A 17,011-nucleotide genomic window follows, 5' to 3' on the forward strand; every position below is an offset into this window, starting at 1 on the left:
TTGTGGGCATCAGTCAAATGACTAATCAAGCCACAAGCCTGAGAAGACAAACATTCCTACTGGATGTTCACATTGTTGTACATATTTGTTAAAATAGCAAAGAAAACTAAGGTGATGTGACTTAAATACTTACAGCCCTCTTTAGAAAAGAAAAAAACAAGCCCATTCGTTACACACAGACTATATTATCTGCAAGGTAATTACCAATATTTAAGACCAAACCCCTCACTTTACACTGCCCTGGAAGTTAGCAAAAACATGGACCAAGCTTTTCTCCCTCTCTCCTCTTTCTCCTTATATTCTCCTGCACAGCACCTCACACTGACTGTGCTTTAGGAAGAAGGGAAAAAAGCATCATTTAGGTCAGTGTCCTTCAAAAGAATGCTCCCCACTGCTGAATCCAGCTTCTTTTATGGAACCATTACAAAAACCACTGTCCCTCAGGCCTTGAACTGTGACACCTCATTGTAAGGACACTGGGGGAGGCCATGTTCCAAGGGCTGCAGTTAACTTACTCCATCAGCAGATTAGGGAGAGCGGCTGGCTAGCCTGTGACCTCCTGAAGCTGTGCAACTACATGAGGGAGGCCCAGGGAGCTCCAGTGATTTATTTAGTGGTTTCTCACAGCCTGTCACCTCTTGGGCTCAGAACTTGGGTGTCAAAACTCATCTCTAATGTGCTTTTTCTGTTGATGTTGCTATTGCCTGAAAAATTATCATCACTTAAAAACAATGCTCAGAACTGCAACCACAGTAGCAGAGGTAGCACAGGCACACTGAAAAGCAACCCGAGACACTCTAGAAAAGTACCTATGTCCTGCATTACTAGAGAAACAGAATTAATAATAGACTAGTGTGAGGTTTGCTGCAAAAGAAGCATGAAGCACAGCTTTTCAGCTAACAACTCAGCAACTGTACTGGGGAGATGGAAAGAAGATATGAAGTGCATTTTAATTTATGCCCTGTGAAACCTCCTGTATTTTGTATGTGGGTTTATTTCACACAGGCTACAACCTTCTGGATTATTTCTCTTGATTTTATGTAATAAAGTTGCATTTATACTGTCATGTACTGTATATAAAGATATAATACAGCAGTAGGTATATCAAGCACAGACGTACAAAGAACATGAGGGGATGGTTTGGCACCTTTAATGCCAGCATGGCCTTATTCAGCCCACTGCGTAATTCAGCCCAGCTCACTGCTTTAACAACACAGCGTTGTGACCCTCCCTTCTCCCTGTCTTCCTTGTCCACATCCCAGGAGGTTTTGGTGGCCACCAGGGAATGACAAGAAAGGTTATAAAGACAAGGCAATGCTATTGCTTCCAGCTCTGAATGAGCCTAAAGCTTGTTAAGTGCTTCTGCCACGTAAGCCTCTATTTTTCCAAATGGAAAAACAGGGGGAGCAGTGGGGAGTAGAAAAGGCAAGCCCTTGCCCAGCTAGATCTAGCTGCATTTTTTTCAGTTAACTTTGTTTCTTCTTTTCATTTCAAAAGAATTATGAAATGCTACTGCTGTCCAAAAATACTGAACTAGGCCTTGACATATGTACCACCCACAAAGTTACATTTGGACTCAGGATCAACATTTCGGAAAACCGGGCCAAATCGCACCAGGAGCCAAAAGAGATGTCAGAACAAAAGAACTAGGACTGACATGATGTTACTCATATGCTAACTGGAATCTGTTCTAAATGCATGGTGAAAAAATAACCAGGAGCTATTAAATGCACAACACACTCTACAAAAGAAGTTTCTTAGAGTGCTGGGGTCATTAGCAGTGCTTTAGCACTCTTTAAATAAAAGATTATCAAAGTTACCTGCTTATTTCTGGGTCAGAACTTGAAGAACCAGTCAGCTCCCATATGCAAATTTCAGAGCCAAAATCCTACATAATGTCTTACATGAGTTATGAGTACTCCTGCCATTTAAGATGTTCTTAAAATTGGCCTTCTGAAAGCACATACAAATTCATGTAAGAGTAGAAGTTGATGACTAAAACCAAAATCCACATTCCGTTTTCTTTCATGGCAAACTGTGTAAGGTTACTGATCATGAAAAGTATTGCATTGGCATCCCCAGGCACAACAGATGGTGTTGAAAACACAACCTACCCTGACCTGGAAGGTTCAGTTCTGTGCACGACAGGAGAATCCAGACTCTGTACTCTGCTTTTTCATGGCACTTGGCTTTAGAAAGTTTGTCTGTATTTCACATCTCTGCTTATGACACCTAATAGTAAACTGAGAATTAAACCTAAGGAGGAGCAAAGGAAATCATCATCAAAGGGCTTTAGCTTGAAGCATAGAATAAACCTACCTGTGGCAGGCAACCAAGAGAAAGTACTACTGCTTCATGAAAGTCCTAGTTCACACTGAGTACAAGGCTAAAGGCATCTATCTCTGAGACAGGTTTGTAGATTTCATGTATTTCTAGCATTGCTTTGCTACCACTCTAAAAGGCCCCAAACCTAGAGCCATCCATACACCCTCCACTCTCCCCCTCTCCACCCAAAATAACACAACGCACCACAAAACTACCCCAGCTATCCAAACAACCGTTTTCTCAAGCTCAACTTTCTTTGGTCATACCAACAGAAAAGCATGTTTTGATCTTTAAGCAACACAAAACCTGATAGAAACTCTTTCTTTTTTTCCCCTCCCACACAAGTAATCAGTGGAATTGAGCTCAACGTTTGGGTAACAGAGCTTAAACCACCAGTCCAAAAGGAACTGTTCATGTGTACTGTCTGTTGAACTACAGGCATCTAACCAGTGTAAGTGCATGCTTACTATCAAGAAGAAAAGATCTGTAGTGCAGGTTAGGCACAAAGCCACTGAAAATTATATAATTTATTTCTCAACTCAGCCATAATCTTAAAAAATATCCTTACCCTTGTGCTTCTGCAGAGTCAGGATCTCTAAATCAGCACTGTCTGATACTAAGTACCCCCTTGATAGGTTAACTTTAATGTTCAGCATCTCAGTATTTTTCCCCTATTGCTCATCTGATGCATAGTTTAATGAAACAAAATTACAATAAACAAAGATAATTAAGGCACACAAATTATAGAAATGTTTGTTAAGAGAAAAATGATGGCAAAGCCAAATCAAAGATGGATGCACTTGCACACGGGCACAAAATAGTTTTTAGGGGAAGGTCTACCTCAGCCAAGATACTCTCATAGGCCTTCTTTCAAACAAAGAGGAAAACATGCAAGCTTAAAAATACTCATTATTCAGAGAAAATTCAGAAACACCTTCTTATGAATGTGAAAGTGTAAAATGCTTCATTTTGCAAATCCCAGTTCTGTCTACCAATCTACAAATTAAAAAAAAAAAAAAAAAAAAAAAAAAAAGTCTCTCAGTATAACTTGTACACATCTAAGATCTCTGGCTTAGTCAAGTCAGACTAATACATGAGCCTTGGACCTCAGGGAGCCTTCACTACTGTGTACAGTCATAAGACGGAGTCTGGACTTCGGAGAGCATCAGCACCACATTTTCCTGAGGAAGAAATTCCGAAGCATAACAAACTATCCATTTTGGCCAGCCCAGTTTAAAGACACAAGCACCAGAATCTTTTCAGGCACTTTCTGGAATGTGGCTGATTTTTTGGTCCATTCACTTCTATAGGAGCATTAAAAGAAAGTGTGTGGGAGAACAGACAGAGATAGTGGTGAAGGCACTCTTGCCCCTGATATATTACAGCTGTGTTAATTATCAGAGAGTGTGAACAGCCTTGCCCTCACAGCTATGGGTGATCAAAGAGTGAATTAGCTGGTAGAGGAGTCAGTTGGAGTCTGCTGGCTGTGCTGCAAGGAGGAAGGAACAGGAGGTTGTGTGAGGGACAGAAAGGGTAAGATGGCTGTGCTAGGGACAGGAAGGTGAGAGCTGGGAAGGCAGAAGAAGGAGAGAAAGAGCCAGAGCTGTGTGGAGCTACTCATGGGACTGCAACATAGAAAAGCTATGAAAGACTTCCAGATAACATGGGACTGATACTTGAGGCCCCCTGAAGTCTTTAAAGGAGCACTCTTGAGTGCTGTGGTCATCTCAACAATGATGACAACAAAAGTGGTAGAAGAAAAGTCAGGGACAGGACTATCAAGCATCTCAAGCATTTAGACAGGTCCTTGCCCAAAAAAAAGATAAATAAGGAAAAAAATTAATGAAGGTATTTAAAAGCAGAGGCTGGGAGGGACAGTACTGCAAGTGCTTTCAATCACTGCTTGTGACCTGTCGAGCTTCCACTACTGAGTGGCAAAACCTTTGTGCAGATACTGCAGCTGCACATCGAGCAGGTTCACCTTCTGCAACAGCCTCAGAAGGCTAAGCCTTTCTTTTTTGCCCCAGCGAACTTGCTGCCTTGAGCACTTCTTAGCATTTATTTAATTTCTTCTACTCTGAAAAGACAAACAGGAAGGTATGTCAGCAATTTACTCTGGAGATAGAGGGGTAAGGGAAGTGCTAACACTGTGGGCTAAGTGCACTGGAGTGCACTGTAATGGATAGAAATACCATTTGTAAATTCGTATTTTGCCATATTTCTTGTTAAAATGTTGTGAGGCAGATGGGAGAAAGGCTACATGTTAAACTCACAGTGCCTGGTCCACACTCGCTAGCTGGGATCCTCTGGAAGCAAAGGAGATTAAGGTTAAGGAGGAATCACAAAGCAAATTCTTCCAGGAAAGATCTCTGCAGTGCAGGATGGAGGAGGCAGTAAGACATAGCAAGCAGAGACCTCACCATTCCATGCAGTGTTGGAAACTCCTCCAAGGAGCAAGGAGTCTCCTCTCAGCCAGAAGCAGAGTCATAAATCAATCTTTGGTAGCAGGGGAAAGAAAGAGAACTTCTATGGGTTCAGCTGAGGTTATGTTAAATTCGTGCAGATGGGGCAGCCAGAGTGTGGAAGGAGACTTCACCTTATCAGGGAGAAGGGCTGATTTTGCTTGGATTTTCAGATCGAAGATTCTCTCATTCCAGTTTAGTTTCCTTCTGACAAAACAGACTAGGATTCTTTTGTTTGCCCTTGCATATGCAGCACCTGATTCCACACAAAGGCAGAGCCCAAGTGGAGATGCACAGCCGCACAGGGACAGGTCTCAGATGCACGGCTTCCAGAAGGATATGTTCTTGCAGGACATGACTCAGACCAACCTCATTCTTATCACTCTCATTTGGCCCCAGAGAGGCCATTTACACAGAGCTTTACTCTAGATTTAAGCTTTCTCTTTTGTTGCAGCAGTATTTCTTTCCTGTTTCTTTCTTCTACTCCAAAGACTGGTTCAGATCCTGTGGCATGCGCACACTTGGGGGAAAGCCATTCATCACCGTCATGAGACGTGCACAGCAGGTCAGCTCTCTCCTCCTGCTGTTCCTGCAGTGAGGGCTCCAAATCTTGAAAAGATGCATAACATGCACATTGCAAACAGCCATTCATCATCGCAGAACTGTGCCCCAGATACCTAGGGACAGCCCAGCAAGCTGCTCTAGTTGTGTGCACCAACGAGGCATGTCCCCTCCGCTCCCCACCACCTTGCAGCGAGAGACAAAAGCATGGACACAGAAAGCAAGGCAGGTGACTGCAGATGATGGTTTCTGCTGCAAAACTGACATCCTCTCTTTCTCACCAGAAGAGCCCAGTGCTGCAAAGGTGCCCCATAATCATTAAAATATGAAAATGTAAGTTGCTGGAAGGAAATTAATACCAGGCATGACTGGTGAAAAGGTTGCTTTCTTGTGAAGTAATTATGAAATCAAAATTTGATCTCTCCCTGGCGGTTGTACAAAGGACACGGCTGAGGTCTCAAACACAACGATACAGCCAGGATTTCAGCAGAAGAAACACAGAATGTTTCACTAGACAAAAAAGCTCAAAAAAAAAAAAAAGGGGGGGGAGGGAGGGGAAAGGATGACTTTTTGTAAATTACATGATTTTGGGTAAAAGGTGCAATCAAGCAGGTTAGAGTACAAGGTTTGCAGACTTCCAATTACTTCTTACAAGTTGGAATCAAGCTGTTAGGAAATGCAGCTTATCTGAATAAGACTAATAATGCTAAGCTAATTAGACCCACAGGCATTAGCCAGCAGATAAATTCAGGCCAGAAAGAGGGACACTGTCACTTTAAATACTGCCTTGGGATCAGTGGAAAAGCTAATGAGGAGTGTCAGTTGGGGCTGTTTTATTAGGTGGTTCTCTAGAGACTATAGCCTGAGGTTTCTGTATCAGGGCTTCTGTGCTTGATTCAATAAATCAATTTATATTAAAGGAGGGTGCAGCACAGGTGCCAGCTCCATAAAGCATTTCTGTGGCATTTCTCAATCTGCTCAGGCACTCCTTGGGCAGGCTACCTAAATGTGCTGTCAAAGGACATTGTGCCCAGCAATAAAGAGTAAGATAGCGGCCACATTGGCAATATTTGTTCAAATCAGCTCACACATTACCAAGCAAAACATGTACATTGGCTCTCACCAGGGTATTCTGGATCCCCTATAAGTGATTAATGAGAGCCTGGTTTTTGTGAGCTGGAGTCTGAACCGCAGACGGCAAGGCTGGCTGCACAATGAAAGCAAAAGGCATCCATCCCAAACAAAATAAAACGGCTTGAAAAGTGAAGTTGCTTTTTTAATCAGATGCTTAGAGGCTGAAAGACATTCCCTGTTGGAAAGAAAAGGGCGAGCGCAGAGCAGGCTGGCAGCTTTCCAGGCAGTGGACAATATTGACTCTAGAATAAAATGGGTTTTGCATAGTGCTCGCCTCAGGGCACCAGCCATCCTGCTCTGGAATAAATCATGCAGGCAGGCGGTTCTCCAGCACGGGCTGACCCTTGGAGGCTGACCCCATGTGCCACAGCACTCCCTCACCAGACACACGGACACAGAACTGGCAAAGGCTCACTGCTGCTGCAACGAAGGCGTGCTCAGAGACAGTGCCCAATTTTCTTACTTGCTGCCGCCTTGGGCTTCAGCCCATGGTATGTGGTGGGCACTACACTGCCTCAGACCATTTCTGATGGGGTGCAGCTCAGCTCTGCCCTGGAGGGCAAAGGAAGCAACCAACAAAGAGGTCAAAACCCATACTTGTTATCTAGGTCTTTTTTTTCATGCTAAATCAAGTCAAAGCACTGAAGTTGTGATCTGGAAATATGCCTTTAAAGAACTCCACTTCAATGCAAGCAGAAGAAAAGCCACTGTTTTTGTTCCAAAGGAGAAGCAAAAAAATTAATTTTGAAACCACCAAAGTTGATGCCAACTGGTAGTGCCTTCTGGATGCCTTCAGTTAAGCACAGAGCTGTATGGCTCCCCCAGCCCCACAGGAGGCTGAGAAGGAACCCTGGAAGTAGCCATAGTGAAGGACACAACCAATCAGACAGCCAAGTTTGAGAAGGTTCAAGGATTTAACCAAAGCAAAGTACTTCAAAATTGTTCACGCTGGATGTACACATGAAGGAAATCTGATCAACTGTGTGTTAACTTTAAATAAAAACCAGAGACAGAGAACACTAATTCTGTGCAGTCCTTTAAAGAAGCAGCTATCACCAGGCCTGCTGTTTTCCCCTCCATATTTCCCACTTCAGGTTACTCACCCCGCTTTTTAGCACTTGACCACTCTCTGCTTACATGGTCTCTGAGTTTTTCCCGTTGCTTCTGTTGCCAGGACTTGTCAAAGCCACCAGGACACCTCTCTTCAATACAAGTCTAACCTCTGCAAGGCCTGGGCTTGAAAACTCCAGCCCAGAGACCCAGCTGTGAAAGACTGTCAGTAACACAGATATCTGACAGCAAATTATGGTTCGAGACAGCTCAAAAGCTTGTTCAGCAGGACACACTGCTCTTAAGATGCCTTGCCAGCTACACTACACATTTTGCAATTGTCGTTCAACCACAACCCACGTGGGGCAAGGCTGCAGGAAGGGCAGCTCATGGTCAGCTCCCAGCAGTGTGGGATTTATTTTACATATATTTAATACAGCATGATTTCTCATTGCAATTGCCACTGAAAAGAAAGGAGAAAGGGTAGGCAAGCTGGAGCAAGAAGGGAAAGGCTGGCTTCAAAGCAGTCACAGGCAGCCTGGACTAGTGATGCAGTAGACATTGCTGGATCAGTGGTTGTCCTAACACTGTGGGGAAACTTGGCAGCTGTGCTACCACTGTGGGCTATGGAGACAAAGCCAGTGTGGAAACTTCACATGAAAAAAAAAAAGAAAAAAAAAAAAGAAAAAAAAAAAAAAAAAAAAGTCAAAAAGCAGGGGAAAAAAAAGGCCAAATACATTATAACAGACCCAAAGACAATAATCTTTTGTAATCCAAACAAGCTGGGCAAGCCAAGGCATTGTTGAGAATCTGAAAAGCTCTGGAGCAAAGGAGGAGGATAAAAATCAAGGAAAAAAAGTCATACAGCTTCTAATACAAAACAGAAAAAGTATACTGAAATGTAAAATAAAAAAATAAAATGGTTTATTTTCCTGAGGAAACATCAAAGCAGAGAGTGTTCTACGCTCTCTCACTAAAGGATTAAGTAATTAAGTGTAAGAGTGGCAGTTTCTTCCTAATATCACCTGCACCTCTCTACATGTATGTGCAAATGTCAACACACAGTGAGGTTAGTGACCAAAAAACCATTCAGACAATTGATCATCTGCATTGTATGTGATAAAAGTTCAGCAGCATTTTAGTGTATCAAGCTCTGGCTGGCCAAAACACCATCTGACATTTTCTAGAAAAGGAATATATATGCTAATTTATTCTCCATGATAGATAGTGTCCTTAGAAACAAATGCAAAACAGACATGTCCTCGGCCACTGCGTCCTGATGCATCGGTTGAATCCAGGAATAAGAAAGGGAAGAAAATATAAGGAAAATCACTGAAGTGGAAAACAGCCACTGAGAAACCTCTGCCACCTCAAACCGTCACCTCTGAGGGACCACCAAACTGGAAAACTAATATCTTGTCCACAGTCACAACCACTCAAACTGACCCAGACTTTTAGATAAACAAAAAACAGATTGCTTCTCCTCTTCCTAGGGGATCACTGCACACAATTCAATGGATAACAAACACCTTGGGTGTAACCTTGCAAAAAAAAAAGGATCCTTATTTAGAAGGGCTCTGTTTTACACAAATGTATGGCAATAGAGCAATTTTGTCATCTTTTTATTGTCCCGAGGCAACCAAAGAGGTAAGTGATGCACCAGTTGTGCAATATGGAGCAGCTGAAAGATTCCAATTCTTTTATTAGGAGAAAAATGTAGGCCTCATTTTTCACTTCCATCCAGAAGTCAAAAAGAACAGCAGGTAGAGGTACCCTCATTACAGTCTCCACATGCTTTTGCTTGGCACAGGCCACCTTTTTCTGGGACAATATTGTGATGAATTCAGAGATGAATTTTCAAGTCACAGTTCAAGCATTTATTCCAGAACTGCTTACAGCTAAGCATATTGGTACTGAATTGGTGACAATTTTTGCATTGACCATATTAGAATCTCTAACTGTATCAATGTGTGTCCTAGATTTCAGGAACTTCAGAAAAATCAACCAGAAAACAATTCTCTTCTCCTCCCTGCTATATGCTAGAGCTAAGAGAGTTCACAAACCAGTACTGAAAAGCAACACGTTGAATCAAGTCTGCCAGTTTGACTTACCAAAGCTCTTCTAACTTACTCATTACTCCACATTTAGAACTTCTGTCCCTTTTTCTAATGCCAAACAGTACTAACTATGTAATAACCATTTTGATAAGGCAAAGTACTATGCACACATTCATAGATGAGGTAGAAACAAATATACAGGATTATCTCTTCACTTAGTACTTTTAAACTGTGTCTGAAAGTTAAGTGAAGATTCGTTCCATTGCTGTACGAATCTCAACATTCTGCTGGTAATTTGGACTGGAAAAAATACTGTAGTAAGCAAAGCTTCCATTGAGTTTTTTGACATTTTATTTGGAACCTCTAGTGTGCATAGTTATTTTTACCCCTTGAGGCTTTACTTTGTATTTATCAATACCATATTTGATCACTGTGATGCCCATTTGCGTTAATCACTTAGACCTTTGCAGTACCTCATGGTCATTCTTGATAAACAGGAAAAGAGCTGTGGTGTCACCTGCCAGTGCTGCAACTTCAGCATTCCAACCTGACTTCCTTTCCAGACCACTAACCAATCAGGGAAATACAAAACAACTCTCTGAAGAAACCCTCTTTGCCTTCCAACCATGATGACAGAAATCTGTTCTTGCCCTCCCTTCAGGAAGTTCCTGGCCTATGATATTTCTGTAGCTCTCCCCCACATGTTTTTCGTCCCAACTGGCATGTCACATCTTGAAAGAGAGCTTTTGGAAGTCTACATGAAACCATTCTTTACTGGCGCCTCCAGAGACATCTGAGAGTTTAACAAAAAACTCTCCTTCTGCAGAAATTGGGAGAGTGTCTCATAATCTTCCAAATGTTTTGCTGTCTAAGTCCTCAGTTGATCCAATGTTCTCATTCTGTTCCTATTCTTTTGCTCATGCCTGTAGCCTTTTTAAAATGTGACATCATCATTCTCAGGGTGAAACTGCATATTCTACTAGCAGCTGTTCAAGATGACAGACAATGATGGTAATTCTCAGATTTACATGTTCTGCACAAACACTTCAGATTATATTAAACTTAGATCACTATTCTGCAATTAAAACATCATTATATTTATAGTACATAAAGCATGGAACGAAGCAAAAGTTATGTAGCGCTGTAGTTATATGTGAGCATATAGGCTTCCTTTTTAACCCCTCTATTCTTTTTCTTCCTGAAAGGTCATTTACTACAGACACTAAAACACAAATATCATGGAAAGGAAGACCATTTGCCTATATTGGGCTTTTACATTTATAGGTCATGCACAGAACTCACAACAGCAAAGAACAGGGCTTCTCCAAGGAGCCTCTTGAACCCGCAAAAAACAATGAAGACATTTAGCCAGAAACAAAAAAACCCCAACATCATTCTTTCTGTCTTCACTTATTTAAGTCCATGCTGTTCATTCAAGCCTTTTCATTTGAGGCTGGTTGTGTTCAGATGGGCCCATGTGCAAAAGAGTTCCTCAAGTGATATCCAAACCAAGGGCCAGCTGCAGTGGAGTAGGGGAGGCAGCTCTTCCCTTCTGCCAGCCTTCCTTGGCATGTGATGGCATGATGGCCCATCATCTTGGTTTAAAAGACAAATGTCTGACCTACTGATCCAGAATTTATAAAAAGCTACTGCCAAGATAGGAAAATTGTTTAGCTTTCAGAAAGATCCCCTGGCACATCTTTGCCTTTATATGCTTGCTCCGCTTCGAGTGCTCACACATTAAAATGAACTCTGTGGAGGGAGGTCAACTTATTTAAAACATGATCTTCTTGAAGAATGATACACCTGAAAGAAGGAAATGCCTTTTCTTTTAGTACGCAGGGGTACACCTCCATGTGTGATGCAGTGTACACTAATCCAATACAGGTACAAAACAGGCCTTGCTTGAGGCAGAAGGCTGACCCCATTCTGAGAAGGACACATTCTTACCAGCCAGTCATGTTGAAGTCACGGTACAGCATCCTCTTTCCAACTTCCTTGCGCTGCACCCTCCGTGGAAACTCTAAATGTGTGAATTCATTTCCCAGCAAGTGGGGCTGCATGTAAGCCTGCGGGCAGAAATCAAACCACAGATACCACATAAAACAAGACATTATCTATTTTTAATGAGGTAGTATTACCATGCCCTCCTGGTCCCTTCCCACACAAATTCCACCCACTCCTCTACCCTTCTTTTTAAATAAGGAAGATTATGTACTCCGTTTCAGCAAACAAGTACATACACCATTTCTGCCCCTGCCTGATATCCAGCAGCAGCCTTATAGGGGGCAGTCCTCTTGCCCTCAGAATCCTTCATTTCTTCTCCCTGCTCCTCAAGATTTGGGATCTCTAAACTACACTTCATCCATTAACCCTGAAGGAGTCTGCAGAGCTTTGTAAAATAGAACACATGTTCTTTTGTAAGTCAGCAAGAGAGGAAGGAATGATCAAATACAAAGCTATGGAGATAGTTGGATGGGTGAGTGTGCAGTAAAGCTCACGATTTTTGACTCCTAATAGCCCAGCTATGCCAACAACACAGAAAACCTAACACTGCTACCACACTTCGTCACCACCTCGAGAAAAATGCACCCCATCACATGACACTGCAAAAGAGCACAAGCTACAGAGCAATTTATTTTCTTGTTTTTGAAGAACTACATCCTTCATGCAAAATACTTTAAAAAAGCAGAAACAGTTTTGTGTCACAACTGCAACTAAGGTCTTTGATGGTTTTAATGTTCAAATGCTGCTCACTTCCTTTCTGGAGCACTGCTCTGCAGATGCTGGGAGGCCTCTTTGCCAGAGTTCTGCTTCTGGCTCATGTTCTCCAAAGCTGACCATAGTTGAGAGCATCATGAGGCTCTTCATCCACTGTGTAAATTTTTGGATTGAATTTATACATAGATCACTTGACATGATAGGTTAATCCCAGACAGACTCTATTTTTTCTTTCTGGAATAAATCTCACTCCTTTTTCTTTAGTACTCAAATAAACAAGCATTTCTCTTTTCTTCCTCAAAGCTGCATTATGACCAAGCTCTTATGAAAGACACAGTCAAATTGGCTAGGAAACTGAAAAAAGTTGCATTTCTTAACCTTTTTGCAGATAACTCTTCTTCCTTATCCAGCCAGTTAAGGCAATAAAGTCTGTCTTATCTTCAGCAGCAGCTGCCATCAAGGGAGATGAAATGAGCTGGGGTTTAGTTTGTGGGTATGTCATAAATCTAGTGCTCATCAAAGGTAAGCAGCAGGAAGCACTGGAAGCCCTTATTGATCTACCTGGCATTTGTCATGCAGATAGTTCACAATAAAATATTTCCTGTATTTAAGAGTTGAGCTGGCTCCCACACAGTTTAATAGGAGCTCCATCAGCCTCAGCACATCACACCACTTTCTATCATCAGACATCCTTCCAGCAAACACCTCAAGCTTTGTTGGAACAGGACTGAGGAAGGTTGCTGTGTGTAGCCAGTAAGATTGGATTCTGCTTTCAAGAGGTGGCTTTCAAGCACGCAAGTGATCTTGACATCACGATCCCTTCCTGGAACAGGAACTCCATCAAATTCTCTCAGTGTACAGTTAAGGGAATTACATGTTTTTTCCTTCAGTCTACAGTCAGCCAAGGTCCCCTTCTCCACCCAAATACTTTTGTCCTCTCCTCTAATTGGATCCCTCTCCTCATTACAGAAATGGTTGAGAAGCACTAGTGACTTTTGAGAAGTTCAGCAGTATTAGTCCACATGAGGCTTTTCACACTTCCAGAACTCTGGAACTTCTTCATTTAAAAGTACACATAAGCTTTTTACTTTATTTATTTTCATTCCAGTTGCAAAAAAGACAGAAAAATCCTAATGATTTGATGTATTAATATGAATATTAATATGATGTAACATATGAACGATATTTGTTCTTTGTATGATAACAAAGAGCTAGATTGGTTTTGGTATTTTAAAATTTTTTCTAGTCTGTGATATTGTAAACAACAAAGTCAGTCTGCACTGAAAGTGCAACTCAGTTAATTTTAAAAATGCACAGCCTATCTTGATTAAAACATTACAAACCACTACCAGCTAAATACTGTCACCTGCCTACATAACAAGGTCATACTTAAAGAAAAAACCATCACACCTGATATCAAAATGAAGTTATCTAACCTAAGATTGTGAGATTATCAGTCTGAATAAGAGGTCCAAAAGAAAAACATTACAGGTTTTTAGCATTTTTTCACTTAAAAACAAGAATTTCCTTTATTGAAAAGGTAAAGCAATCAGGAGAGACTGCATTGCATAAAGACTTACTTAGATGGAAAATCTGAGGTCAGAACTGAAATAAGATTAATAAAGCTGGCACAGTTACCATGGACTGCTAATGTTCAAATAAGACTTCTCTTCCGCAGCCAGCCCTCAATGCTTGATGTACAATCCAGAGATCTTAACTTGATTCTAATATTTTTGGCGTCATGAAATGGAGGGAAAAGAGCAATTTGGAAGCTTCTGGTGTCTGTGATCTGAATTCTTATGTGAAGAAATGGGAAATTTTGTTGTGCTTTGCTTTATATTTTAATTTTCTGTATTTTTTCCAATTTTTTAAACAGTTATTTTTGATGTTTCACTGGTAATTCTACAGAGAGAAGAAGGTTCTACTATAAAACTCAGCTGCAACTTCCAGTTGGGTTTGTTGAGAACTGTTCTCCATGTACAAGGCAGGACTCTTCTCCCCATCTCAACAAAACCATGCTGGGCAGCAGAACCAGAAAATTAATAAAAAGCAACCGTTTAAAAATCTACAGATCTTTCAGACAGATATACAAGCAGAACTATGAAATCCCCTCAAGTGATCAAACAAAACAAAGGTAAGTGAACTGACAACCAGAATTTCACCTGTGATGACACAACATATTTTTAATTTTTTAAATTTGTTTAGTCTCAATTTGCAAGAACCTTAGATCAGAAACATCATTCAGAGAACTTGAAATTTAACAAATAGTGTGGCTGTCAAACACTTCCTATATCCTTACGAGGTATTTTCAGACAACATTGTTATTCTGTGTTATGGAACTAGAACATTTTTCACATTTTCTCTTTCAGAAGCTGTTAGAGCTTTTTGGCATAAATCTGGCAATGTATGTTTTTGGTACTCTGCCATTTTATGGTGTATTTTGTGGTTGGATGTATTGAATTAAAAATTAGTTGTTTAAAATGGAATACAGTCAAAGAAATATTAGTCATGGTTGTTTAAAGAGGGCATTTACTTCCTGCTGTGATTCCTGGTGATTAGAAAATCAAACATGAAATTAAGATAAACCCAGACTTACCCACTTGCATGCCAGTTAATTAGGTGGCAGGAAGCACTGCATGTATCTTATCCGTACCTCAGTAAGGCTTGCCACTACCTTTTCCAGCTCCTTCAGTAAGCATGGCACTGGCAAGTTGCTGGCACTAGTGGTTTCTCTGCATTCTGCGCTATTTTCAGATTTGCTGCTTCCCCATACACCAACTATATCTTACAAGTTTATACTTTTATTATACTGTGCCCTTTCCTCCAAAAGAATATTCTGCTATATGGTACTACTGCTCACAACAGCATGCACAGCCCAATGCACCCAGAAGTTTTGCAAATGACTCAGCCATTACCGTTTAAACCAAAGAGAGATTAAAAGTAAAGGATGTGGTGGTAAAAGGAGAAGACTAGAAGTCAAATCCATCTCTTGATTGGTCTCTCATCTTGTGAAAGGCCAGGACCTTAATGGAACTACACATCTCTTTTATCACAGTATCATCGACTGTCAGATAGCTGAAGCAATCCTATGCTGGATGATACAGGGAGCCAAAACCTGTAAGAGAATTACATCTTGACTGACTTGTAATCGAAGTGCTGACTGGATATTTAGGAGACTTAGGTGCATTTCCTCTTCAGGCTCAGGTACTGCAGGCATCCTTCAGCAGGTGAGTTATTGTCACTTTTATGCTCACTTGAGCAACAAAATAAGAATAGATCCCCTTTGAGCTAATGGCTATTGTGCTCATGGACCTTTGCTTGAATGGTGGCAAACACAAACAGCACCCATGGTCACTTCCACTGGTGGCCACCCAGTCTCCACTAGCAGTGACACCTGCACTGGTAGCAGTGGTGCACCATTTCTGTTGAACTTTTGAGGGGCTGTTTGGCTGCACAAATGAAGATGCTGCAAACACCACGTTGATTGACCTCACAACATCTTGGAAGTGCAGCTTCAGTAACTAAATAGAAATACACCCATCTGCAGAATGCTCAACTCACCATTCATTTTAAACACATTTTCCAAGAGAATAAGTAACAAAATCTATCCTATTTACTGTTGAAATTTAGATTATCGTGACGGAAATTAAGTCTCCTCAGAAGATGAAAGAATAATTGCTTCTGGCTGTCACTGCCTGCACAACTGCTGAATGTACCAGAGCAGTTCCCAGTAACTACTGGATTTTTTTTCCTTCAAGATGCACTGATATGGGAAGTCTTCCCAAGTGCTATGTGGAGCTCTCCTGCTACAGTGCTAAAAACAAGAGACACAGAAATTCAGAATTAAAGGAGACTTTTGAAGGCCCGCCAGTGGAAGGGAAGCAACATGGCGCACTGAACCTCCACAGAAGCCAAAGGACCAAGGAAATACTGGTGCAAAGCTTTCACACTGTAAATCTTAAGAAGTACTCTCTGACTGAAGGATTGACTGCCTTCTGCAATACTCTCACAAGCTGCCTGACATAAAGTCTCTCTCTGCCATATAGCCAGCCTGAAGTCCGCAGCTCTATGCTGCCCCCCCACTGCCCTCCTATGGAGTGATGATCAGGCTCAGAGCCACTTCAAAGTCAGAACGACTGGATAGTCAACTTGCTCTTTTCAGGTTTCCATGCCAGAGGCCTACTGCCAAGGCCATTCTTGGATGCCTGGCAATAAACCTGCCAAGACAGCGAAAACATCTGCTTCTCTCCCCTCTCAGTTACTCAATCAGTATTAGCTGAAGCACAGTTTTGTCTAAGACTAGGTTGGAGGACTTCATAAAAAGATACTCATATAACCCAAAGAACTCATTATCACATGGATTTCTTTCCACAGAGAAATTTAGGCTCAGAAAAGAGGGCCTAAAAGAACACCCTGTGTGACTGAAACAATCAACAGGTGCTAAAGGCAGAGGGAACCTGAATCCTGACTGCACCAACGGTGTCTGCTGCACAGGGAACAGCCTGTAGGCTGTAAATCCATACCCTCCCTTTGCTTGTACAGTAACTTCCTCATAGTGAACAGCATCTCTGCATTTACCAAGTAAAATATTAATGCTGACGTGATTAAGGGATCTTCTTCTTTTTGTGCAGGGAGAGCAGTGCAACATATTTGAAACAAAGAAACTCAGGTTTAACTGCAAATAAGAAAATAGACTCAAAG

The 17,011-nt window shown here is 41.5% G+C and overlaps 1 protein-coding gene across 4 annotated transcripts in view; it reads right to left on the reverse strand.

Moving 5' to 3' along the window:
• Nucleotides 1-17,011, reverse strand: part of PPM1H (protein phosphatase, Mg2+/Mn2+ dependent 1H) — a 131,645-nt gene that overhangs the window by 23,415 nt on the left and 91,219 nt on the right. For all 4 annotated transcript variants that reach the window (XR_005700563.2, XM_040062542.2, XM_040062545.2 and 1 more), the window contains exon 6: nucleotides 11,540-11,658. Coding sequence is in view for 3 of the 4 variants with exons in the window: in XM_040062542.2 (XP_039918476.1) it covers nucleotides 11,540-11,658 (119 nt within the window). In the remaining variant the exon portion in view is untranslated. The remainder of the gene's footprint in view (nucleotides 1-11,539; nucleotides 11,659-17,011) is intronic.

The sequence above is a fragment of the Hirundo rustica genome, chromosome 4 (assembly GCF_015227805.2).
Source record: "Hirundo rustica isolate bHirRus1 chromosome 4, bHirRus1.pri.v3, whole genome shotgun sequence".
Taxonomy (NCBI): domain Eukaryota; kingdom Metazoa; phylum Chordata; class Aves; order Passeriformes; family Hirundinidae; genus Hirundo; species Hirundo rustica.